The sequence below is a fragment of the Eleginops maclovinus genome, chromosome 1 (genome assembly GCF_036324505.1).
Source record: "Eleginops maclovinus isolate JMC-PN-2008 ecotype Puerto Natales chromosome 1, JC_Emac_rtc_rv5, whole genome shotgun sequence".
In the NCBI taxonomy this organism is placed as follows: domain Eukaryota; kingdom Metazoa; phylum Chordata; class Actinopteri; order Perciformes; family Eleginopidae; genus Eleginops; species Eleginops maclovinus.
This window is the reverse complement of record NC_086349.1, coordinates 7,756,256-7,783,919: the sequence shown is the minus strand read 5'-3', so window position 1 is coordinate 7,783,919 and position 27,664 is coordinate 7,756,256. Positions and strand designations below refer to the sequence as shown.

The window sequence follows — 27,664 nt, the reverse complement described above, 5'->3', positions numbered from 1 at the left end:
CGTAGAAGAAGGAGCTTCCTTCTTTTTACCTTCTTTCAACTGAGCCCTGGAGGCTTTTCAGCTCGAGGCCACTTTTAGGCCTGTTGTTTAATTCAAAGAGAGCTACACGCAGGGGTTGAAAGAAAATGACAAATGTGACAGAAAGAGTTAGAGACGTAGTTTAGGAATAGAGGAAATCTCTGAATAGTCGGACTTTAATGCTCTCGGCTATGACCTTGAAGTCTAGACAATGTTTGATATGATTTTTGAGACATCTGTTAACCCATGCTGCTCATTTACTGTTCTTTGGAAACAATTATTTGTCTATTACTTTTAAAAGATAACGGTTAGGGTTGGGTTTAAAGATATTCGGCTCATTGATCTGCAAATTGAGTAAGTATCAAGTGTATTTATTCTCATGTCTTTTTTAAAACTTATTTATTCCTCTTTAAGCCTGTCGGTTTTGGCCAGGCTAGCAGCAGCCACTAATGTTATCATTGACTGTTTATCACCGTTACCTCCCTTGTCATCTCCCTTTCACTCCTACTATTGGGATTTCTCTTTGCCTCTTTCATTGAGGTCAGAGCGGGGCCCCCCTTTAGGAGCCCAGCCTTGGTTTGGAGACATCCTCATCTATCAGCCCAAAAAAAAAAAAAAATCCTCCCTCTAGTCAGGGCCGTCCTGACCCTCTGTGTCAGCCCCTCCTTAGATAAGAGTCTAGTGAGCTGACAGGCTCACAAAATACACCGAGGCTTCAAGGACCCTATCAGTGGTTTGTTGAGATCTTTAACTGAGAGTTGCTTAAACTAGACATCACTGCGGACTGTTTACATACATTTCCTTGCTCCATTCTTTGGATGTTTGAGTATGTTCCTGAAATGGCACTTGCAGAGACTCGCTTATGGCAGCTGATTGATCAGTGACCACTCAAAAAAGTGAGTGGTAACAAAAAAATGTATCCTTTCATTGGAAATTTAGAGTTTTTTGAGAACCATTCCTAGGTGGTGTATTTGGTATTACATTCTAGAGGTATGTTGTATAAAAATAAACCCTCACAAACAAACACATGTATATGTGGATGTTGTCATAATGATAGTGTTGGTGGCAACATCATGACAATACTATCAAATCTAAAGTCCCTCCAAATGAGATTCAATATTGCAATACTTGAATTGAAAATACTTGAAGGTCATGCATGGCCATAAGTATGGCCATTGTTTTACATTTGAAGGAGACATAAAGTCTGTAGTCCTTGGGAAACGTGTTGTCTCTTTTGCCCTTGCTTCAGTGTTTATCCTTGTCAGAAATATGAAGTTTATCTTCTCCATATGCTGTATCCATTTCAAGGTGTCAGGGCCTCGGAGGTTTACGTGTCGGTTCTTGCATCTGGTATGCGCAAGTGTTTATTTTCAAAATAGCGTATGACTGTTTATTTCCATAGGTCCATGTGTGCACAAGAGTGTTTATTTCCAAATGGGCAGGTGTGTATAGGAGAGTGAGCTGTGTATAGAGAGTGAAGAGCAGCATATGTTTAGTGAAGCCAGGCAGGGCTGACAACTCCTATTCTCTCAGCACTTTAATGGCTATAAACAGTGCTGTAACACACTGCCAGAGATATCAAATATTAGGAATCAGATGTGCCATGAAATATTTTCGCTTCAGTGAAATATATAACACAATACAACCGTTCTAAGTCGCACTAACATATGGTCATGTTTAGATGACATACTGCTATTTGCTAAACTCTGGGAAGGTTGTTAAGGTTACGCATCGACTTAGAATGGTTAGGGGAAATAGGGCTGTGAGTCAATTTATAGTTTCCACAGTGTTAACCACAATTCTAACATTGAAATGTGGACACACCTATAATGGATACTCCATATCAGAATAGCATAATGTTGCATAGCTGTAAAAACGATAGATAGGAAACATTTATTGGGGGTGTTTCTTTATATGACTGCAATGTCAACCAACAACATTAAAGTACACTTACAAATCATTTAACATTTCAAGTTATTTTAAAAACATTTGATGGTAGAGGCACATGTTATTGCTGCCAGGGCTGATTGGAACCATTTTAGTGAGGCTAAAGCATTATAAAATGTTTAATGTTAATAAGCTAAGCTGAGTTTATTTAACTTGGACTTGAAGTGACTCTTGAAATAAAATACTGTATGTCTCCTGAGTGCTTTGCTGTGACTTGTGTAATGGATCAGTGCCCAGACGCATGTTTATTGACTTGCATATTCTTTTTGGCAGCTCCAAAACCACAAGGAGTCTGTCTGCTTGGGTGTTATGTCAGAGCTATGATCCCCCTCTTCCTTATTAGAAAGGAGTCACTCTCTCCTTCTCTCTCCTCCACACACACTGTTGTAACTTAATTGACTTGGTTGGAACACGACCAAGGGTCCTTGCAGTGATCCAAGCCACTCTTTCCCCCTGCAGGCCTGAAAACCATCCTCTTCACTTCACCTCAATCTCAACTCAGCTGTGTTTGCAGTCCTCTGCTCTGCTTGATTTCTGACTCGCATGCTAAAACTCTTATCTCCAAGGCCCTATCGAACTTTGACTCATATCATGGCCAAGTTCAATAGTCTGGATATTCATGCATGGTGTCTTGTTGCCTCTGTTTGGCCTGTGCCTCGGCCTGCTGTCTGTTCTGTAAAACAGCTCTGCAGAGCACCACACCTACAAGCGCAAGCCAAGTAGATTAAAGGCACATGGGAAAAGTGTGTGGAATACTTTATGGGTCCTATGCAAGATTTTGTTTTCCTGCCATGTGTGTGGAATGACTTGGTGCATTGCAGTTCCTCTTTTACTTTCAAAAAGCAACTGCAAATAAACAATTAAATATGACTTTTTGTCATTATTGCAGATTAAGAGCACAATATTTGCCTCACTGCACTTAATTTTTTTGTTTATATTTAATTTTGTGGTTTTTAAAACAAATTCATCTGTGATGTGAGGTCTAAAGTTACTTCATTAAGTTCTCAAGCAGCAGCAATATTATACATTTATAACATTTCTACTGCAAGTTTATAGTCATAGCTAGTTTCTGACTCCAATATTGGTAATGATGCATACTTAACTCAAACCATAACAATACATCTATTGAATTACTGCGATAGATTTAATTTCCCTCGTTATTGTACCTAGATGCAAGGTGTAGACGTACAGTAAGTATCACCCCAAAATATATGAGAGGCAACATCTATTTTAATATTGACAGTTTCCTTGAAATATCATGGAGGTTGTCTGCAGCACATGCAGCATATTGACAGCTGCATTCAGTAAATCAACCTCAATTCTTTCCCACTTTTTGATGCATCCTTCATCACTCATGCTGATGCAGGGAATTAGATGGAGGTCTATGGAGTGATTAACTGCCTCTACCCCCACCTGTGGAGGGTTTTACCCATAGTTCTTCTTCCTGGCACTGATAGTGTGAATGGACTACTCTTTGCATCTGCTGCCATCTCATGGCCAAAGTCAATGTCTGCTCCTCTGATGTAATCCTACCTTACCTGTTACTGGGACATCTGAGATGCATTATTGCATTTATCGGAGAAAAGCTTAATTTGCACAGTTTCTATGTCCCTACTCCAAAACCCATTTATTGTTGGTTTGCAGAGGCCGTCTGAATCAGCGTTTTGAGAATGTGGCTGAAAAATGAGACATGATACAGCATGAAGAAGGGGAGAATAAGGAAATAACACTTGGAAAATAACTGTTGTGGATATGTTTTTTTATTAATGTGTGTGAGTGTTGAGGTCAACAGCACTGCCAGACTGCCCTAGCAGCTTTCCCACATTATTATTATTTTGGTCTGGGTCTCTCAGGCGGCTTTTTCCCCCCATCTTTTCTCATTGGAAATTCTGAGGGAGCACTTCTCTTTCTCACCCCCGGGGGTGTCAATATGTTAGTAATCTGTCTTTCTGCAGAGATGCAATATACATTTGGTTTACTAATCCATGCTCTCCTTCAAATTAAAAGGTCAGTTTTAAGTCCTGCTTATGCGAAACCCCTCAAACCTGATCTAATTTGCTTTGCTGATGCCAAGCTTTTTTTCATTGGCTCAATAAAGGACCAGAATAAAAAAATGAAAATCTTACTCTAATTCCAACTATTCAAAACATCTTTAAGGGATTTTAAAAAAGAGGTATTTTTTATCCTTAAACTTATCAGCGTCTTTTTGTTTAATGGGAGAAGCAGCATTTCTGAGTCTTTAAATGTGCAGTCCAGTTGCTAGGAGAAGCAGGTACACTAGGGGGTGCACATGCTCCAACACGGAGGTGACTCCGTCAGCTGACAATCTTCTTCTTCTTTTCCTCACTCTATATGTCTTGAGAATCCACACTAGCCCCCTATCAGTTCTCCTCCTGCTGCTCTCTTCTCAGGGGTCACACCCGGGCATCACATACCATAGTCCCCTCTGACTAAGGACATTATCATTCAAGTACATACTTTTAAATGAAAAATAACTCTGGCAAAATTTGCTGTCTCAGAAGTATTCTAGTTTAATGATGTTTTTTTTTTATGGTGCTGGTGCATCTGCTCTTTAAAAAAAAAAAAGTGACAGGAAAGAGGAATGGGGGGGGGTGGATTCGAATTATTATGAGCACATTATATACACTCCAGTCCTTAAAAGGTAGAAAACAATGAGGACGGAAACAAAGACAGGAGGGCGGTGGTTCATGCACATTCATATTTAATTTGTCATTTGAGCTGCTGTTGCATCAGCTCTCATCGTTCTGGTGAAAGAGTAGCCAGTGCAAAGTCGGCCTCGACTCTGTGGCAACGCCTCCATTGTAACCCAGTGGGTCATGGGAGGTTAGAATATCTAGGTTATGGAAATATAATCTATTTCACCCATGATCGCACCTACTGTATATGCAGAGGGCTGCAGTGAAGGGATAAGGGTTGGTGTTTGCATGTGCCTAGGGGCTTGCTAAGTAGGTATATGCGAATGGGGGGCTCTCCCATCTGGTGTATGTAGCCTGCCCACACCCCACCCTGTGCATCTCCCGATTAAGAGGCCAGCGCTGAGTCCCTGACCCAGAATTCTTACCCAGTCACAATTCACGCCCACGCCCTCCTACTCCGCTAAATGACCCCCCCCCAATCACCCCCATTTGTTCCTCAGGACAGACAGCCTCATGGGAGAGACATGGGGTGAGGTCTCCATTAGCGAGCTGGCCCCTGATGTGTGGCTGTGGTGTTGCATTCGTGGAAATGCACTGAAGAAAAATGGGAGTTAAAAGCGATGGTGTCAGCTGTGGATTTTGAGGGGGGCTTAAAGTGTTACGGGGGGCACAGGGTTACTCTCAGCCTGCGCGGGGTAAAAACGGAATTCATTCTGAATCATGTTATGTACTGCATGTTGCACATATAGATTATCGTCAGCTTCTTGGTCGGGGAGAATTTGAATGGGACCACCCAATGCTGGACTTCTGAGGCTAATACTGATATATTTTGCATATGGCGATGATATAGGTTACACATAACATTTGTGCCCTCATTTTTGTATCACGTGCCTGCCAGAGTATTCCGAAATAGAATCTGAGATTTGTTTCACAAAGCTATAACCCAGATATCGAAATGTCCCCCCTTCCCCCATGTATCCATCTGCTTTGCCACTGTCACTCCTTCAGCTCCCCTTTGCAGCCACTGACTCTGGATCCACTCTGCTGTCCCCAATGCACCCAACTATCCATCCAACCATACATGCACAGACTTTCCTTAGGCACTGACCCACTGGGAGTTTTGTGTGAATCCAGGCCACACCCAGTGTAAAGGACACGCTTTTGTCTTGTTAGCCTCTCCAAGCAGTGCTGGAGGCCCTGTCGCGCTGCTAGACCTCCACACACACCATTTTGCACCCAAACATGCCCTGACGTTGTTCGCTCTTTGTGCTTTGTTCATAAAAGATGTAATGGATCTTCTCAGTCATCTGAACAAAAAGGGATGGCTTCAAAACATAAGCAGAAAGAAGCCGGCCCAAGTTACACACTTGTACATGGCTGTGTTTGTGATGCCTTGAATCACCCCAGTACCACTGAGCGTGCTTTTCTTCCCTTTTTCAGCACCAATTACCATCGCTGACAGTGATGCATTTTGATTTTGACATGTTTGCTTTCACGCAACGATGTCTCCTACGCCATAACAGGAGGGAGGCTTGTTTGTGACAGAGTCAAGGAAATAAAAACGCAACATATGGGCATTTATAGTCGACCTGTAAGCATCCAAATACTTTCACTTTAATGGAAAGCATGCCCCATCAAGTAGGGTGTGGGAGGCAGCATCCAAAAGCCATTAAGGGCCAGGCTTCCACTGAATCTTTAATGACTTCATGTTGAAAATAATGCGTGCACCAGTGTTTATGATTGTTGTTCAAAAAAAGGAAAAAGATGGCAACGGTACCCTTTGGCTTTCACTCCATCTCCAAAATGAAATGGTATTTGTCTTGGAAACTAATTTCTCCACCTGATTCTCCACCATCCTTGGGGGTTATTTGGTAACGACTTTTGAATTTTCAAGCTCTCCATTTTAATTTCCTCAAGTGTGTACTCCCATTATCACTAAAATTAAGCTATAATCCATTGTATGGTTAATTGAAGAAATTGGTTTGGGGATTTAGGACGTACCTTATTTATTAGGTGATTGTGCCCTGAGGCAAGCTACATTTTTCATTTCAAGAAAGATTATGGTTCCCTAATTGATAAGATAAACAGGCCATTATGGGGCTTCTTTGCTAAACCTTGCAAACTGAACAGAGTTTTTTTCTTCCCTGTCGTGCAACACTAATCCATCTCCCAGTCTCTAATGTAGTGCATGTAACAAGGCGACATCGTTATCAGACATTTTCAATTATGACATGTACTTCAGGCTAAACAATTGTATGTGCTCAAAGCGGAATCATTTACCCCTGCTTTTGGACTGAAAGTAAAAGTGGGCCTATTAAAGTTACATTATTTGGACTCACTATGCTGATAGATTTGGGGTAAATTGGAGTGTTGGAAGAGAGATAGCGGCATGAAAATCCATTAAGGGCCAATGGGGAGAGGACGGCGGGAGCGTCTGCTGGGAAGAAGATGGGGAGGAGGGTAAAAGGGAACATGTAGCAGAGGTAGATTGGCCTAATTGACACTTTTGGCCATCTTGTCACATACCTGCTTAATTGGCGTGCCGAAAGGTCGGGTAGAATATAAGCAGGGGCTCAGAAACGGGTGGCTTAAGCCTGCAAATGTGTGGGAACCGTGTTTATTTGAGCAACAGTGGGGATCAACGAAGCTCGGAGTGCATCTTTCTGAGATCCAGAGAGACAGATAGAGCGTCAGCTCATCAGCATAAAGCATTAAACATTTAAGCTGACCTACAAAGGCTGACAGCCATCCCCCCTTTCACTCATGCCCATCACCTCCCCTTCCTTTGCTTCATATCTTATGTTCCCGTCTAGCACTTCTTCTCTCGATACATACACACTCAGGCACACCAGCTCTGTTTTCTTTCGTTGATAATGAGGACTCAGCAGGGGAAACTAGAAATTGGCGGTTTGAATGGAGAATAAGAGGGTGGTGGGCTGTGCTCTCGTTAAAATAAAAAAAACTCTTTAGGTTCTAAACAAGTAGCAAACCTGATGCTCTTATTACGCTCTCTTCAATCAACCACCCCAATTCTCTTACAAAAGGACGATATCTTTATTTTGGAGAGAGAAAATAGCGTTGGCCACCTCTGGTATTGGCTTTCTCCTCTTTGCCAAGAGCTAGATAGCTCTCATATTTTTTTGAGTCTCATTAATTTTGGTTTCTGAGGAGAATCTTCATCTTAAATGAAGGCCTAAATGCTCTATTCAAGGCTTTTACCCCCCAACAAGAATGAACTCGATAACGATAAGTTTATCTTCTCCTAAACAGCCTCATTTCATAATTTTATAATCAAAACCTTTCAAAGACATTCACATGAATAAATCAGCTGTTGCACTCCTAATGATGGCTACCTCAGTGTTTGCCTTCACAAGTTTTAATTCCTTGCGTCATGATTTAATGGTGAAAGCATTACATGAAGATGCAGCAGCTGGAGCTTTTACTCATGTGCCTTCGTGGTTTTCAGGGAAACAAATGGGAGAGAAGTAGACTGTTTATCATGATCGACTTCAGATGTCTTTTTGTGGCCAATGCACTCTGCTGTGGAAATGGTTTGAGCAGTGAGAGAGGGAAGAGAAATATATCAAGGATTAAAAGGGGAAATGAGAGTCTCTCTTGGTCTGTCTCTCGTTCTTTCTTTCTCGGTCCATCGATGGACTGTAATTGACGTGATGGAAATGGATTTCCAGGTGAATTATTTTGTGTAGCCCTCAGTCTTGGCGAGACAATAATCCTTCCCCTTACTCCTTCCCTCCCTCCAGAGAGGCCTGTGTCACTCATAGGTCGTATTTGGTCGTATTTTGCCCTACTTGTTCCAACAAGAACTTTTTCTCCCCATTTTAATATTCTGGACCTTGTCTTTGGCTCTTTCACCTCAAGGATTTCCCCCTCTGTGTTGAGTGCCACCTGTCTATTAGGCGTCTGATTACCCAATCGATAAGGTGGAGAGCGATGCTAGGATAGAGCAAAGCTAGGATCACCAGGGAATAAGAACAATTTTAAAGGGCAGGAGCGCCTAATTCATACGTCTTTCTTTTCCCCGGCAGCGGTCTTGTTCCTTCCACCTACAAATCGTTGCCTTGTTAATCCCCGCCTTCAAATCTTATCCTTCAGAGTAAATGTCAACACGTTTTTTTAAAAATAAAAACCTCCACAAGAAAATAAACATTGGTCAGCCCTGAGAATGGGGCTTTATCATCAACATTGGATGAGTCCTTGCGGGTCATTTGCTTTGTTTCGTCTATGCGGAGCCCAAGCAAAAGCTAAAAGGCTCCAGTGTGCTTTATCGACAACAAAGGAAAGGGTGGTCGATGAGTCAACATTATTGACCTGGGGATATAGGACTGAGCAAAGATAAACTCTGCTGAAGGGATGATCAAGCTTCCTCTAAGTTATGTCTTGCATCATCAGCTTTTTGGGCTCTGAAGCCAAATCCTGCTTTGAGCCAAGGACAGACATCTGGCTTTAGAGGCTGTGTTATATTTGAGTTGCATAACTCAGCATTGTATACATATATACAGTATAGCTTTCTTTGAATTACTAGCACTTCTACCCACACAATACCAGTCTGAAATGCTTTTACTTTCTGTAAAATCTGGATCAGTGTGTCTACAGGCACATTCACCTGAGCTAGCACTCCTGTAGATAAGCAATTTGTGGCCATGGTTCGTCGTGCTTTCTGGGTTCCTAAGCCACCGATCATTGTTAATACTCCAGGCTTGGCAACACACAGTTCTGGAAGAAAAACGGAAGCAAAACTGGAAGAAAAGGCCAGAACAACACCAGGCAAATATATGTTTGGTTGGATAACTGGATTATTGACTTAGTGTCTGTTATCAACAATTATTAGGTCTTAGACACAAGTTCAATTAGTTCAAAGAAACATGTAGGGTTGCTGCCAAAACATGTTTTTTTAACAGTACATCCATCAATAGTATCAATCTGTCAGAAGAATAGTAAGAAATGCCCCTGGATTGAGCCTGTAAAGCACAAAGTAAGGATCCTGAAGAAAGGAACTACTTGCTTTCTGTCTCTTCACACTAGTATGTTAGCTATCACCTCAGGATGTATATTGGCTGGCGATGTGTTACTCAGACTCTGAGCCAAAGCTCATCCAGCTGCGTCTCACTTCCTGGGCCCTCATCCAGAGGTTGGAGCACGGCAGGCAGGCTGTCTCACCCCAGCAAGAAGATCTCCCCTGGGGGCTATCGCTGCTGAAAACCCTTCCTCCAAATCTCAACCACAGAGGAGCCTGACACCAACTCGCAGACATGCGTGCGCGCCGTGCATGATGCCGACATCAGCCTCCACCCAGCGCACTCCTCTGCAGACAGCCAGGTCCTGAGGGTTACGCTGCTCAATTTCTCTTTCTTTTTTTTCCCCTTTCTGGTTCTTCTTCCCTCTTGCCAGTAGCTGCTCACACCTCTCCCACCAGCCATTACCCTCTCGCTGTCTCTCCTTTCTGCTCACCCTTTCAACTCCCGCTCCCGAGTGTTTTCCTCTCCTTCTCTCTTGCCATTCACCGCTTTTAAGATCTTAACATTTAATCCTTCTTTTTTTTTTTTATACTGCGCCTGAATCTTTTGAGTGCCTCTCTCTGTCCGTTGATCTTTCACACCTCTCCACCCCACTTTCAAAACGCACTGTTCCTCTCCCTCCGATGCTATTCCACCAACCTGTCCTGCTTCAACCCTTCCCAATCTCCCCCTTCTTCCTCCATCTTCCTCTCTGCTCTTTCAACTCTACACTAATTTGCCTCCTCGTCTGAGCTTGGCACTGGCTTGTACTCCCCTAAGATGTGATTGCCTGTAGAGTGTGTGTGTGTGTGTGTGTGTGTGTGTGTGTGTGTGTGTGTAGGAGTTTGATTGTGTGTCTGTGATAGAAAGTTTCAACCTATGTGTATTTGAAATAAAGAGGAAATGGTGATTTCGTACAGTTAGAGTTCAGTTTTGTGTGTGTGTGTGTGTGTGTGTGTGTGTGTGTATGTGTATGGCTGTATCTTCAACTCTCCTTTCCCCTTGTAATGAAGCAGATTGCATTAGCGGGAGAAGGGTGCCATGGGATCTTGATCAAAATATGCCACACACACGTATACACTCTCCCCCACCGTCTCCCCCTCAGGGCAACTCACCAGCTCCAAAATCATTTATCACGCAGTAATGGCTCTGATGATCTCTCTCCCTCTCCCCATCTCTACACTTAAGGGGTTTGCCCTAGATTCTTCATCACAGGAATCTGAAGCCCCACAGCTCACACACAGGGTACCATGAATGTGTGTGTGTGTGAGCACATGTTAAAAACATCTTCAAGCTTGAGGCAAGATTCTATACTAAATATACACTGATCCAATCAGCCGTATTCAGAAAGTAGAGATGCTAGATGGTCTATTAGGCCAAATGTAAATGCGTTTTCATGTTTGGAAACCTGTGTTAAGGGAAAGACACTCTAGTGCTGACTTTATAAGCTGCTGGAGGAGCTGTTTAACCAAACAAAGTTGCTAAAGTGTTAGTTTAAATAAAAGTGACTTCTTTACTATATTCTTTAATTAAACGTGGCAAGGTCTAAGGTCAGGGTTTTCAAAAGCTTCAACCATACCTCACATTCTGAATACTGGAGATGAGGTCAGCTAATGTTAACTTTGAGAGGTCTACTCAAGAAAAGGAAGCAGACCTTTTGGAAATACAAGATCTATTAAAGGTTAACAGAATCCAAGGTTGCTATTCAGTTTTTATAAGTCTCTGTAAACTGTTAGATAGAGACAACTATAATTTTAGAGATGCATTTTCTCGGCAAATCATCCTAATTTTTGCAGCCTATTAACGTTAACACAACTTAGGAACAGAAACTTGTGTTTTGCAGCTCTGTTTTGACTAATTATCCTACCCAAAGGCGTTTTCATTTACTATTTTAAATGTTTTTTTTGTGTGGTTAATCTTTCATACAGTTTGATTGATGCTTTTGGTTTGTGTGGAAGGAGTAGAAACAATATGTCATTACCATGAGCAGTAATAGTGAGCATGGCTGAATTGAAATAGAACCTCATGAAAACAGAAATTGAAAGGGAAAGGACATCACTGTTGGCACTACAAACACGGAAAGATAAAAAGACATAAAAAGAAATTAAAGGATTACCACTGGAGTGCTCCGTCTAAAGAAAGCAGGACTCGCCGGTGTTAGATCCTTATTTTTTTCTCACTCGTACCCTTTGGTTCAGAGATTCCCACACCGGCCTGATCGGTAAACATGAAGCATTGCGTACAAGTTCATAATCCCCAAAAGTCAAACACAGTTTCATCTATCTGACATTTTCAGGCTCCCGATATGTAATAATTGCATACAGCTAACTAAAAGTCTCATGAATATGGACACATTTGACAGCAGCCTGTACGACTTAAATTCAGCTTTTTGGTTTCTTCACACTCTTTTTTTTCCCTGCTGTGTTATATTTCTCACCAGGGATCAGCCAAGGCAAGCACAGCTACTATCTCTTGGACTGTACTTTCATTCTCACATTCATCCGTAGTAGCCAAACAAAATTCGGCCTACATTTCACGATAACTGGATTTGAAAAAAAATCTTAAATTACACTTGATGAAACCTGCCTGGATGGGCTCGGCTTGCTCTGGTATTACTTGCCAGGGATGCCTGTAAAAGCAAGGGCTGTGGTGCTCTACTATTAGGAATGATGGCATAGAGCTCATAGCAGCCAATCAGGCGAGCTATTGAGCGCCTGGTTCATTTGTTGCTGTCGAGAGAGCCGAGACACATGATCTGGCTGCGGGTCCCAGGGGAGACACCGGGCCCTGCGAGGGCTCATAAGGGTCAGATGGCAAAGATCTGGATTAGATCAAAAGGTGGGAGGCAGGTGGGGGGAACATTGGTGGAAACCTAAGAGGAGGACTGGGACTCAGGAGAAAGAAGGAGAGCTAGATGGGAAAAAAGGTTCCCCATTTTCCCCTTCTTTGGATGCAGGCCGTGTTGTGTTCTGGCCTGTTCCATGCCAGTGTAGAAATTGCCAGTGTGTTATCATTCAGGAAATGTAGTGGCATGCGGAGAAATGAAAGGGAGAGGTAAAACTGACAGAATGCAAATGGCCTTGCAGGTGTTGGAATGGAAATGAAATGAATGGCAGATGAGGTGTTTCTGCTCGCCTTATAGAAATACGGTGACAGAAGTGACCCAAATTGTCTAAAGCACTGCTGCAAATTGCTACGAGCAAAGCCTCGCCTCGGTCTCCCTCCTTTTTCCTCCTGCTTGTTTTATTTCTGTATCTTAGTCTGCTTTCTTTCGCTCCCTCTTTCCTTGTCAATCTTTTTCCTCTCTTTCATCGCTCCCTTCCTCACTGGAATGGTTTCTGAAATGAAAATCTCACAAATCATCATTTTTCAAACCACAGCATGGTGTTTTCTGCATACGAGGGGTTACCGTAGCAACAGGGCAATAATTCATCCCCCCGCTGTCTCGTGAAGATCGTGTTGCATGAATTTGGCATGACATGTGAGACTGTGATGTAATTTTGCTTTCTTTCTGTACCTGTGTACAGACTGATGATACATTAACTCATGCTGAAACCGGATTGGTGGTTCGTTTGTCTAACATTCTCTAGCATTCTGATGCGGAGGCTGCTGGGTGCACATGGTAGGTGTGTGATTGATGATGTGAGAACTGGCTACTATTCATGTGTTGATTTTTGCAGGGATGCCAATCCCCCCTGTAACACCTGGTCAAATGGGGCAAAATTATTGAGGGCGGGACAGGGGGACATTTCCAAAGCTGCAAAGTTGCTCCACATTACTCTTCTCAAGGATGATAGCTGCTTCGCTTTGACCCTGTGTCCAGACCTTGTTGTGTAGCCCACAGATTAATATGCGCTTCAGGATGCCGCTGGGGCCGCCGGCTTCTAAATGTCTCTTTTGGTCGTCTGCATGATTTTCGCTGCCGCTGTTCCTCTTCATTTACTGCGTTTATCAGTTTGTTACCTGGCTGAATAATGGATGAGGTTGCTCGTTGCCTCGGCGACACGCCAAGCTCATCATTTTCATGCGTTTGCTCGCAAAACTCTGGTCCGCTCCCAACCTCCCCCCCTGCCTCCCACACGACTCCACCCCTGCCACTTCTAGATGACAGACAGGTTGACACACTACGCTCCCAATGTGATTGAGCCCTGGCTGATGAAGATGAAGAGTGACGGCCATGAGAGAAGGACATATAGAAACAAACACACACACACACACACACACACACACACACACACACACACACACACACACACACACACACACACACACACACACACACACACACACACACACACACACACACACACACACACACACACACACACACACACACACACACACACACACACACCTCTTTTGTACTGAGTGTCCACTACCGATTCACACTAGATTGCTTTTGGTAATGTACCCCCTGTCCTTTATGACTGGATTTTATCACTTAGTATGTCTGGAATGATGTTCTTCTACAAGGTCCATCCATCCATCCACCCTGATTATTCAGACCCAAGGGCAAAGGAAAACGTCAACTCTCCCAGGCTGCTTTGAGCAAACACACAAGGTGCATGGCACCAACATATTGTATACCGAACATTAAGAAGAAACTAAAACCATTCTCGATGTGAGAATACCGTACTAACCATTGTCAAAAATGTATCAATAATTCAAAATATTATTTGATTACTTCTCTGAAGATAAAGGAATCCGTCCCTCTGTCCAAACATAAAACCCAGAGCCTAGACCCCAACAAGAAAAACACTATACAACAAGTTCTATTCATGTTTTTTTAATCTGATTTGCCCTTTGAGGATGCACTATACTGCCACCTTTGTGGACACTACTCAGTTGCTTTAAGTGAGGCCAATCTCTAGAGAAGATTGAGGTTCTCTGCTGTGACCCAGCATCAAAAAGAATGATACTTTATTGATCCCTGTGGAGAAATTCTCTTTTCTGTTGTCTCCTTAAAGATGGAGGCCAGAGGTCAGGCTTAGCCACTGGACAGCACTAAGGTTGGGATGCGGTTTTAGAGTCACGTTCAAGGACACTTTTGCAAGAAGGTTTTTGGCAACAGGAGGTTGAAGTTTGGTTTTCTGGCTAAACTTTGTCTTGGCGAGCAATGACTTAATTAGCTCTGAACAGTTAAAAGGGAGGTCATAAAACATCAGTAAGTACGTTAAACTGGCTGTTGTGTCTATGCGCAGCTGCCTGCCAGGGTTTTTTAAGACTATTTTTGGCATTATAAAACATCCATTGAACCATTCGATTTCTACCCTCGTATCCTTTTTATTTGCACATTTCAGACTACCATTTATTTTAACCCTGCAGAACCTTTTGGCATTTCAAAAGGAAAAATGTGTCTTTCAGTCTCTATATTTTCTCTGTCTTGTGTGTAAATGCCAATTCATTGTACTTATCTTGTATAATTGTGTGTGTTTTGAGTCAGAGCATTGTCTGGCAATAAAAGAAGCAGCTTAATCCTTGTGGTTGACAGACAGCTGTTCTGAGGGTTACAGGATGGTATATTGCCAGTCAGCAGGCCCAGGATTCTGACTATGGTTCTTTACCGGGTAGTCACTGCTCTCTATATATACTGCCAGTAATTGCCCTCTTTCCTGGCTTTGGCCTCCTTCTAAGTGCAAACCACCTATGTCAGCACTGACCCCGCTAACATGTGAGATCAGGATACAGCAGGGCAAGCCAAGAGCAGAGTCCAGTTTACATTTCCTGCTCCAGCACAACGTTGACGACAAAGATGATGGTCTTACCAGCGGGTGTACATCTTTTGTCCAGATTGTGACTTCCTTTGATGTTGGAATTCGGACTACAGCTACCGATTCAGGTTCAGTTCATCTTCGGGGCTGGTATTCTTTGACAGTTTTTGGTAATAGGGACTGAGTTTCAAAAAAGACACAAATTATTGTCATTCAGACATATTATTGTACAACAACTACCTAGAGACTGTTTAAAATGGGTTCAGGTGGATGAATTTACTATTACTCAGTAAATAAACACCAACACAATACTCAATTTAACATTCGAAAATTGTTGCAACTTTAGGGTTTAATCAAGAAATAGTCCTCCCGACAGGCAGCATTCAGAAAATGTCCTAAAATTACATTTATACAGTCAAGGGACAGAGTAGTAATTATGACAGGAGCAGAGGAGGAGCTAAATCTGCCTTTGGAGGAGGTTATTTTATAGGTCGGAAAAACTTTTAAATATTAGAGACTGCGGTTTGATATATTTTCTAGCCTGTAGGTAAAATGTTTCTTTTCAAATATGGCGACAATCGCAACATAAACTTGTTGCCATGACACCAAAGGTCCAGTAACACTAAGAAACTTTTATTTGAACCCAAACCATAGTCTTAACAACAAAAAAAAAGAGAAAATGCTGTAATGGACAAACAGCATGTTTGTTTCTTTAATTTAGTCTTCAGAACACATACAAATCGATCACCAGAATCCAACCCTCTGAACGTGGGATGCATTTAAATACCTGGTGCTAAGCAGGTCATTCATTAACCTGACTGTGGTTGCAACTAGTAGAGAGCTATTTCGTCACTGTGGCTCCATATTTTCTTTATTCTTTGACTTCCAGCACAATGTCTGACTGCTGTCTCACCAAAAGAACTAGAATTATTTACTTCGAGGGGGAAAAAAAAGGAAGAGCACAGAAACTGTCTTGTTTGAGAGAATAACTTGAGCACATGCTGTCTGATTAGGCATATAAATAATTTATAGTCGTTTCATTTATGGGCTGCATCTCAACAAGAGGGTATTGCTCGCCAATTAATATTCCCTCTCTGCCCTCTATCTGAGCTCGATGTGCAGCCAGCAGCCAGTGATGGGGAGAGAAAAGAAAAAAGGAAGCCAGTTCATTACTGAAAATGCAAATAAAAGGGTCACACTATATAATGGCTCGTCACTGTCAGCTTTGATGGCAGAAAGCCCATCAGGTAAATCTGCCTGTGTACAATATTAATATGTCACACAATATACATGTTGATCCGCCGCCGCGCTACCGACAAACAAACTATAGGCAACGGTAATTATATGTTCAGGAAAGGCAGGATTATTGATATAGAACACAGGGGATTTGATGTACACCAGAACATAAGGCCTCTGATGAAGCTGGAATCTAAAGTAGTGTATTTCTAGTTCAAGTTAACTAGCAATGTTCTGCTTCAGACATGATTCTCATTAAACAGCTGAAACCTTTTATTCACAAACAATGTTAACACAAAAAAAGACCACATTCTTTCTTGGCATCTTTACTCATCTGTAGGCAGCAGCATATCCCCATGGCCTTTGTGTTTTGAACTTTTGAAATTACACTTTTATTCATCTCTGACTTTTTTTTACATTAGTGTTAACCTATTGAATAAGTGATAACAACGACTCCCACACAGCTCTCCTGCCCCTTATGTTCCTTCACATCTGCCTCGGGCTGAGTGTCTCTTGAACGTTGATCATTGTCAATTCAATACCAGAGATGACAAAACAATTATACTTAATCAAAATGCCTTAAGGTGTGTACCGAGCGAACACACCTTAAGGCGTATAAAGTTCTAAAGAAGACACATAGTTAAGCTTTGAACTGAAATGTGAGCTTATCCTGACTCCAATTATTATATATAGATACAGGGAAAAGTAAGACAAAAATTGGAATTCCTATCTTTGAGATTTTTCCTAAAAGTATAAAAACTAATTTAAATATAGTCTAAATTAAAGATTCAGATAAAGAATAAGTTAACAGGCTTTTAAATCTGATCAGGCATTGCCATTCTTTCATATTTGACACTATTCAGAAAACAATTTTGATGATCATATCTACATAGCTTGATTTATGCGTCTTTGTCCTTTGGCTACACCAACTCAAGGTAAGCTGCTGTTGGGAATCTGCCATGTTCAAAGGACAGCTCCCAGCTCGTAATGACTGGTCATCGCAAGTCTCCCACCGCTTTCTCTGCATGACAGGGATGCAGTGACTTGGCCAGTTCCCTGTGACAGATGGCTTACTTGGCCAGAGACTGACATCTGTATCATCCTTCAGCTCCATCAGCCTTGCCTTTGCTGTGTAAAGTCTTTAAAAGACAGCCGCTCCTCCTCTGACTCCCTGCTCCTATACCACAATTGGCTCCATATGCCAGTCACATGGAGAAGTGTCAATCTCCAGTGCTCTGCATGTATTCGCGCAGGTTGCTTTCTGTCTTTCTCCTGTTTTCTGTCACTGTTTCCCATCGTTTCCTTTAATTATTGCCATTATTTACCTCTATTTGCCCATGCATTAGAATAATTACCTACATGACTATAAAGGGAGAACATTGGTGCTGACGACTAAAATAACTGGGCAAAGCAGCAGAGCAGGGAGAATATTACATCCTGTAATCATTATTATGTGGGAGTTGAATCGTAGGAGTTGCTGGCTACACAATCAGAGCTGAACAAAAATGAGTAATTCCTTCCTGAATGCGTTCTTCTTCATTTAGAAGAACAGTTTAAAAAGAAGGAGGAGGGTCAGTGGGCAGTAGGGCCAAGGACATTAGGCCTCAGGCTAGGATTGCCATCTTCTGGCTTCAGATGAGCCCCAAGGCGAGGAATATCTAAATGTCCAGCAGTGGACAGGTCCTGGACGAGGCCCCGGGCTAAGGGCTGGCCCAGAGAAAACGCAGGTCATAGCCACGTGGGATGGAGTGGGAAGAGGTTAATGTGAAGTGTTGAGTGGATCATATTGGCTGGAGACTCCAGTGTGGATGACTAAACACCATCAGCTGGAGGACTGGCCGGCAGTCTGGACAAGGTTAATATTCTGTAGCTCCATGGCAGAGATGACCCAAATGTTGTGACCCATGAGTATTTGAACATTCACGTTCAAATGTGGGCAAGATTTCACAGCTCTTCTCCAATGTCCAATGGCCAATGTGTCACATAGTGTGTCAAGAGCGCCCACCTATTGTGGGAACTATCTCATTCATACTTACATCAACGCTGCACAATCATTTCATCATCCAATGAATCATTAACAGTGTTGTCATGAAAAATGTTTTTGACTTTATTGTGAAGACTATTCAGTGATAAAAAAAAAAATGATAGGAGGAATCGGTGAGTAATGTGCGCAATGTTCCACTGCTGGCAATAGTTATGACAACCAGTTTTCTTCCATGGTTAAGAGCCATATATCATCCATTTATGCTTATGATCCGCATGTACAAAGTGATGGCCAAGGAAAAGCTTGAATAAATGAGTGGACAAACATAACAAATGCATAGGCCTCCATACAGAAAACAAGGGCTCTTTGTATAGTTTTAATGGGTCTGGAAATGATTTTAAATACTAGGCTGTGGCCTTTAGAGTTAAAGTGTCCACAAATCAACTCAGCATTTTTGGAACATTTTTGAGTGGTGTTAGTTGGTTGCAAAACAAATCAATGCACACTCAAGTCAATATTCCTAGAAAAGTACTTTGTTAATTGACATTCTACTTTTTATCTGGCGTTCACTGTGATGCATGTCTCTCAGTCTTTTAAACCACTGTGCAGTGTTTGAGTGCTTTTAATCGTATTCATCTATTACTTTATCGGTTTCGGTCTGAAAGCTCAGTTACAGTGCTCTTCACCTCCATCATCAGAACAATTTCTTGACTGCTGCTTTTATCCGACTTACAAATCCCCTTTACATTTTTGGCCATGCCTATGGGAGCAATATGGGGTTCTGCATTTTGCACAAGGAAACTTTGACATGTTGACTGCAGAGTCTAGGGACCGAACCATTGACCCTTTGATTTGGGGACCACTATTTCTCCCCTAAACCACAACCACCCTTTGACAAGAAGCATTTCATCTTGACTGGGAGGCTTTCTATGAGCACCCTATCTTACTATGGAAGCTAATGATTACCTTTCTCTTAATTTTCCCTCAGTGGATGGCTTCTGTCTAGAAATGAAATGTTATATTATACATTATTTATATAGTATAAGTGTTGAATACTTTCCAAATCAAATACTTTTTCATCCGTTTGTTGATGTATTGATGCTTGGTTGTCATGAAAACAATTGCCAGAGAAGCATCTTGGTTTCGTCCCTCATCATCATTTGTCCTTGTACCTCCCACTCGTACTTTCTTGAGACCCAGTTCAGCGGAGGTGAATGCCGTTAGCGCCGCACAGCTGCAAGAGGGCCTCCGGTCTCGTCTTTGCTAGATGAGTGCTGCTCAGTCTGGGAATCAGTTGGATGATTCAGTGAAGTCTGACTTATGATGATTGGAGTTAATACCGTAGCGAGACAATTGGCCCACCTGCTAGCATCCCAATGCTGTAGCCCACTGGGTGAGGAGTCTGGGCTTCCCTCCACCAGCACGGCTGCACGCCTCGATGCACATGAAGAATTCAACATGGTCTTCCAATGTCAGCCGTAATGTCCCTGAAAGTGGAATTTGTGGCCTTGAACACACAGTTAGTATTAGATAAATTCATAAGTCTCACTCGACATATGTTAAACATGGAAAAAAGTGTAACTGTCAGTTTGAGACACAATTGGCTGAAATAACGCTCATCGTAGAATATTTATCAATAGATAAATATACAAATGAAACAATGAATTGTTCTGGAAATGAAGCGCACACAAATCATTGAGAGGGTCAGTAGACTGGCGTTAGTGCAAGCAATTACCAAATCTGTTTTACATTTTAACAGACTTCCCTTCTGTGCTACCCTTTTTGTTCATCATAATCATTAAAACACTCGTTTAAATGGACAGCAGGAAAGGATGATCTCTAAAGCCATTAGTGAAGGCTACAGCTTCTCTTTTGAAAGCTCCTGCTTTGAAAAATGGAAAGAATCACACTCTAATGGTGTGTCAGTGTATTCATCACCAGGGAATTTTTCCCCATACTCTAATGTACAAAGCTGCTGTTGTCGGATTTAGCGATTGATCTCCACACACAGATTTTTCCAAACAGATTATTTTATGAAATATTCAGCTGGAGCACTGGAGCTTATTTCCTGATGCAGGATAGTTCTGTGTCAGTGAGCTTGAAAAAAAACATTATACTTGAAGCCAGACAAGGGCCACAGCAGAAAACTGGAAACTTCATGAACACAGGTAGAATGACTAAGCAGTTTTCTGAGAAAGCCTTCCCCTGGATGCTTAGTCACCTTTACTCTCCTTACCAAAGTTAAAATTTTGTCATTTGAAATTTGAGATTGAGTTATTTGCTTCGAGTCGTAGAATCCACTAGATTTGTTGCCTGAGGAAATCAATAATGATCCTTTATTGCCTGTACATTTAAAAAATGTGCTTTATAGCTCTTTGAATCTCTGGAAAATTAATCTTCAGATGATTGTTACTTTTAGCTAGATAAATTGGGAAATGCAAACACAATCACATATCCTGCTCTTTCTGATGGAGTACTGACCCCCCACTGCTAAAGAAGCTTTTAGCTTTTAGTTATAAAACACTGAAAACACTGCTGCACAGGATACCATTTATCACTGCACACAAATACCAGATTTGAAATAGTGGCAGTGCTGCCGGAATGTAAATATATTTCAATCAGCAGAGATTCACATATGAGTAAACAGAAATGTATTGACCCAAGAGGATGACCCCATCATGATAGCATACATTTTAAGTGGGTGGTGGAGCCGTCGGTAGAATAGGACATCCTCCTTCCTCCTCCCAAGGGATTTGGATGTGATGAAAAGTGGAGTTGTGATGAGCTCAACCTGGGCACTGGATATGATGACTTGGGGTCTATGGGTCGAAGAGGATGTTACCATAACACTTAAAACAACAGCTGACGGCAGTTGAGAGGAGATGAGATTTAACGTTTAACAGCAGCAACGTGATTGGCTAATGGAGGTCATGGAACAAATCTATTTGCTTAATTAAAGGAGTGAACATGTAATCTGCTGATTAGAAGCAGCAGAAGGAGAGAGAATTTAGAATAAGCTTCATAAATATAATGCAGGAAGAGGGAAATATTCTCAGTCTTTCTTTGATGGCGGATTTGTTTTTTTAAATAATTAAATCTGAGTGGTCCATTTACAATATGAACATTATTTCTGTCTATTCTGGAGGAGAAATTCTCATTCAGCAAAGGTAACCAAATTGTTTCTCTCTTGGATCAATCAGATCAATGTCGGCCACACAGAAGACCGGGATGTGCGCTGGGCTGCACATGCAAACATACACTCACACACACTAACATTGATTGAAGCATCATTGTCAATTAGTTATAGAAGCGGACAAATATCTTACCCTCTCTGCATAAAGAATAGCGCACACACACTGATCTCAAGTTTTTACTCCTGCCAGACCATTGAAGAAGAGAGCAGCTCCTTTGGCTCCTTAATAGAAATTGCCATTTCAAAGGCTTCAGAGAGAGATGTTAACCCTGTGCACTACTTGTGGCATTAAAAATGGATCAAAGCAGCTGAGCTTTGATGTTGGGTGGAAGATCTTATTTGAATCCAGAGCAGAGTGCCGGCTGCCTCGCTAGCACCCTCTGCTGGGAGAAATCCGCCATTCATGTAGTAGTGTTATGTACTTCTGTAATTGTTTTAACCCCTTGGCTGTACCCAAACTTCCCACTTGTCGGAACAATAATTGATATTAAAGACAAAGTTAAAAGGGAGACAAAAGAATTGAGACGGCAGCTGCTTCCTTTTTTTCCTTTTCAGTCAGTCCATTAATCAGGTTTTGCTATGCAACGTGAGAGCTGATGTGAACCGTCCGGGGTACATGTATGGAATGGTGGTGAGGGGTGGGTGAACTCTTGACCCTCAGCAGGCAACCTTAAAATCAGGCTCCCCTCGTATTAGAATCTCTGCTTAGGCCTGAGAATGAATGAAGACCCTGTCCAAAGAGATAAATGACTTAAGGGTGAAGCCAAATCACCTACCTGTGTGTGTAAAGGAGTGTGTCCAAGTTGTGTGAGCTTGTATTTCCAACCAAAATGGAGACAACAAGACAAACGGAGCCATTTTGCTGTGTTTATGCGCTTCTATTACACAGAAAATCCAATTGTGTGTGCATTCATGCAATTCCTCCATGGACGCAGACATTGTGTGCATCAGCGCCAGTGTGTGTGCGCCTGTGTAAAGCTTTAAGAGCGTCGGGGGTGGGTGGGTGCAGCAGAGATGGAGATAGAGATGGAGACACAGATAGATAGAGTGAAAAAAACCCCCATCAATAATTGATGATAGATACCGCCTTGCATCTGGCGCCTGCTGCTGTTAAATTTGTTCAAAGTAGATATTGATGCAGGGTCTCGCTAAGGCAGCGCACCCACCCCTCTTTTCTGACCTCATTACCACATTAGCAGAGTAACAACGCAATGCTTTTTAAGGGGTACACTATTAGATGTGATATAATGGATGCAAATGTCCTCGCCTTAGATCATCTGCCAGATCTGCTAAATATTTATGTTGCTGCCATATGGGGGGGGGAAGAAACGTATTTGTCATGGAGGTGTGTTAAAAAAGAAAAATGGGATTGTCAATAAATTCTTTGTATACTTATTAAGTTGGAAAGCTTTCCAAAGGCTTATTACTGCACTGGTGGAACTTATTGGTCTGAAACAAGTAGGTTAGGCTGTTTGCGGAGACTCAATAAGTGATTGACTTTAATGTATTTAAGGTCTTCTTCCTCCCTCCCTCCCTCCCTCCCTCCCTCCCTCCCTCCGCTCGCCTATTTTCTCTCAGTTTGCCTCATTAAAAGCTTTGTAAAAATTCTCCAGCTCTTGTGGCAGAGACTTTCTTTTGATTAGGCGTTAAACAAATGGAGGAGTTGGTTGACATCTCCCAAGACCATAGCCCTCTTTTGTTTTGCTTTAGCACTGTTGCTGCCCCCCCCCCCCCTACACACACACACACTCTGACAGGACTCCGGCACTATTCCCCAAAGCCTTTATTCTGGATTGTATTTTTTCACTCCAACCCCTCCTCCCCTCTGCCTTTGTTAAAGACGGCCCCTCAACCACTCCCCCCATCGTTCCCTCTCTCACTCTCTCTCTCTCTCTCCGGTACTATCTCACTCGCTCTCATTATGCGCTCATCCGTTCCGCTGGCTGAGGGCTGAGAGAGGAGCGCTCAGGAGGAGAGTGTTTGGGAAACCAGCAACACGCCGCTTCTGTTTTCTCCAATAGAGAGAACAAAAAAAAGAAAAGGTGGACCAAAGTGTCAGGAGCTGCTTTTTCTCCTCACTCCCAGTTTGCCTCACCCCTCTCTCTCTCTCTCTCTCTCTCTCTCTCTCTGTATTGCTGCGTCTGTCTGCTGACTTCACTCATTGACTCACTCCGCTCTGCTTCAGCTGGCTGACTGAGTGCGCTGACACTGGGACCACTACCTGCTGCCTGGGGATTAAGCGCGCTATGAATACCCGGAGCCAATTTTTTTTTTTGGCTGCCAGTGAATGTTGGATACCCACAGAGAAAAAGCCCGGTGCATAAATCCCTGGACACTGGGAGCGCCTCTGGACTAAGACAACACAGTGAAAAAAAAGGGACTGGATGCTTAAGGAAGCGTATAAAAGACAGGAGACGAACCAGAGAAAGAAAGAAATGGCTGGAAGTTATTTCCTGAAAGGAATACAAGATGCTAAATCAACCTGAGGATGAGACCATTTTCCTCTCATTATCTGGTCAGGGTGCTGACACAAGGGAAGAAAGCCCAACAAATCTCCGCCTCCAGCTTCTTAAGTGATTTCTGATCACACACAGGGTTTATTCTCCTTTCTTCTCCATGAGTTCATTCATTTAGAGCGTCCCTGTGTTCTGCTGCTCAGCCGTAGCCGCTCGGGGGAGAAGACAGCTCGGGCACTGACAGGTCGGGAGGGAATTACCATCATTCTCCTCTCCAACTTTTCCCCCCTGTTTGTCCAATTCTTCTGACCTGCTTTACACCAACGGGTTGGGGGGCAGCTGTTTTGCCACTCCATGAGACTCTCCGGGAATAAAGGTTATTGAACCGAGGAGTGGAAGGGGCACGCAGGAGAGAAAGGCAAGAAAAACAAACCATCTCACTGAACCCCAGGAGCATATGGTTTAGCGAGCGGCAGCCAGCTGCTTTCCAGCCATCCTGCTGATCACGCCACAGCAGATACAAGTTGCTCCAGTGGCGGTGTCAGGTTTGGACGGATCTTACGTGCCGCGGTCGTACATCTCTTCCCTGTGACAGGCACACCAGACCATAAACCAAAGAAGTCTGTCCAGTGGATACAAAGAAGCAGTTGTGTTGTGTCTGGACAAATCCCTGCCCCTATCGGCAACAGCCACAGGAAGGCTAAAACTGATATTCTGCTGTCACCTTTTAAGGGAAATACTTTTGACACCCGTTGTTGGAGAGCACCAGACCTTGTCTTGGTGTGTAAAGACTTTTGACAAGGAGAGGAGGGGGTGTACATCCCCAGAGCCCTTTCACGGCCATCTAATTACTAGCCAGGGTCACTCGAAGGAAAGGGGAGGATTCTATTTGTGGATTTACTATCGGCTTGCTTGGAAGTTTTCCGTGTGGATATTTGACAATTCAGAACACCCACATCCTTAACGCTCCAATTTCTGGCTGAGTTGCATCTCACACACACACACACACACACACACACACACACACACACACACACACACACACACACACACACGCCAAAAGCCCACTGACGCACATTTACAAACGCATTATCACCACCCACTTAAACCCACACACATGTTTGCAGTGGAAGTATAAACCACTTTAGCACAGACACATAGTCACAGATTTAAAGCCTCGTTGTTTTTTCACTAGCTGATACCACCAGGATGGAGGTCGTGTGGACAGGTGGGGGGCTGTAGGAGTCCAACATCTGTGTCCTTCTGTTCATCCGCTTTACCCAAATGGATGTTATTATTTCTAAAAATGTGTTGCTTGGAAACCGCTGAAAGCTTTCGGCTACGATTCTCTGACAGAAACGGTCACCGGGTCCTTGCCACGGTGCACAGCTGGAACCACAGCTGAAACACCAACCATTACTCGTCGTTTTTTGCCTTTTATCTTATCTCCATCCTCATCCTCTGCCCTCACCCCACCGCCATCATTTTTTCCAACGGGTCTTTGGGCACCCCTCGTCGCCCTCCTCGGCCCGTCCTCTCCTCCACCCTGGAGGGGAGGGGGTCAATGGAGTGGAGCATGAGCGGGTGCCACTATCCTTCGCCGCCGACTCAGGAGCAGGAGCGCAGGTACCAACACAAAGTATCCCTGGTGGTGCGCTACTTCATGATCCCATGCAACATCTGTCTGATCCTGCTGGCCACATCCACACTGGGCTTCGCGGTGCTCCTATTCCTCAACAACTGTACGTTGGTTCAACAGAAACACACTCTTATTACTTTCACTACACTACAGGTCACTGCTTAGCAATAGAAACCTTGCTAGTTTTGGCGCAGCTTTTCAGCCAGAGTTGATCTGGAAGTATAACGTGTTGTTCATTCCATACAGTTCACTTTACCTCTCATGCCTTATCTGCTCTTGGAATATTGGCATTAGTACATCTAAAGTCAAAAACCCCTTTCCACGATTGTGTCTGCAGGCTTGCAAAATGTCTTCTTTTTATCATCTTCAAAGATTTGACATTTACTTTGGAGTGTGAGATGAAGAATAAATGGCGAGTTAATGCCTTTGGAGGATACAAACATGTCTGTAGGCCTTGCTTTACTGTATACGGACAGCAACGTCGCTTATAAAGGGCAAACTTGTGGGGCTTTGCTAGCGGTTTGAATTTGGGTGGTGACCATCACAGTAGTTTCTTGGGGTCAAAGAGTTTTCTGATGAGGGAGGTAATTGCATTAGTTTACTTCTGTTAACCCAACTGCTTGCTTTCATTTGAAACACTGGTGCCTGATAATACTATTTATTTCCAATAGAGCCCTACCAAAGACAGGTTCAATCCTTCAGGTGCTAATCGCCTTCACAACATGACTTAATCATTTACCTAAGTATATGACACTTCTTTATTCACCAACAGCACACCTTCAGCTGTTTCCCTCTAGCGTTTGTCTTCTTATTTTAACACCGTTTTCATTCTTCTCACTGTCTAACAGACTTTCACAAGTCTATTTCTGAGTGCCTTGCCAGTTTTGACTGTGTTAAAGGTGAACGTCCTCAACTTTACAAAGTGGGCTATTATTTGTGCGAGACTAGTGCCATATAATCACTTGCACATGATAATAAGGGAGTAAAAAATTAAAATAGGCACTGTCATTTTAAAGCCGCACAATTGGGGCAGCACTTTCAGTGGGGAGGCTCATTAATACTCTGTATCTGAGGATTCTGTTCCATATAAACCCATTGTGTTAATCTGTTATCTGTTGGCTTTTTTTAGCCACTGTATACAGTGTCACCCCCAGGATGCCGCTGTATAAGATGAACCTTACTTTTTCTGGATTTCTGTTTTTCCATCATCGTTGCCTTTCACTCTTTCTCATCGTAATGCTTGAACCAAAAGCGAGGAGAGGAGAATGAATCATTTGTAACTTCGCCTTATTGTCATTTTCAACGAGACATATTCTATTAGATTTAATACGAATCCAGTTAAAGGAGGGCCAATCTTAACCTCTCAGATAACTGAGCGAAAAAGAAACGTGCGCTGAAGAAACTGATGAAGTAAAAGGAGCTCTAATATGCGGCCAAGAGCCCTCACCATGTTGAAACACAGACAGCTGGACAGGGTGGTGATAGTGCTAGTAGTGATGACGTGTGTGTATGAGTGTGCGGGAGGAGGGGTGTTAGAGGCCACCCCAGATTCGCTCTTTCCATTGTCACCATATGGGATGAAGCATGTCCACACACAGTAACCCCCATCTCACCCTCCCGCCTGCCAACAGAGCCCACACACAGACGTACACCCTGTTTATCATTCTGCATGATTTCCCATCAACCACACCAATAGGGAAGATGACACACATTCACTGATACATACACACACCCGTCTTACTGCACATGGCTAAATGTCACAGTCGGACACATATTGATTTGCTGGAGATATAAGGTGAATGATGGCC

At 42.9% G+C, this 27,664-nt stretch overlaps 1 protein-coding gene across 2 annotated transcripts in view; it reads left to right on the top strand.

Moving 5' to 3' along the window:
• The window catches only part of agrn (agrin), a 239,651-nt gene that overhangs the window by 61,645 nt on the left and 150,342 nt on the right, over positions 1–27,664 (top strand). Inside the window, exon 1 of one of the 2 annotated variants that reach the window (XM_063885707.1) lies at positions 23,739–25,959. The exons of the other annotated variant lie outside the window; for it this stretch is intronic. Within the exon in view, the coding sequence (XP_063741777.1) occupies positions 25,782–25,959 (178 nt within the window). The 5' untranslated portion in view covers positions 23,739–25,781. Of the gene's footprint in view, positions 1–23,738; positions 25,960–27,664 lie in introns of those variants that run through there. 2 annotated transcript variants of the gene reach the window in all.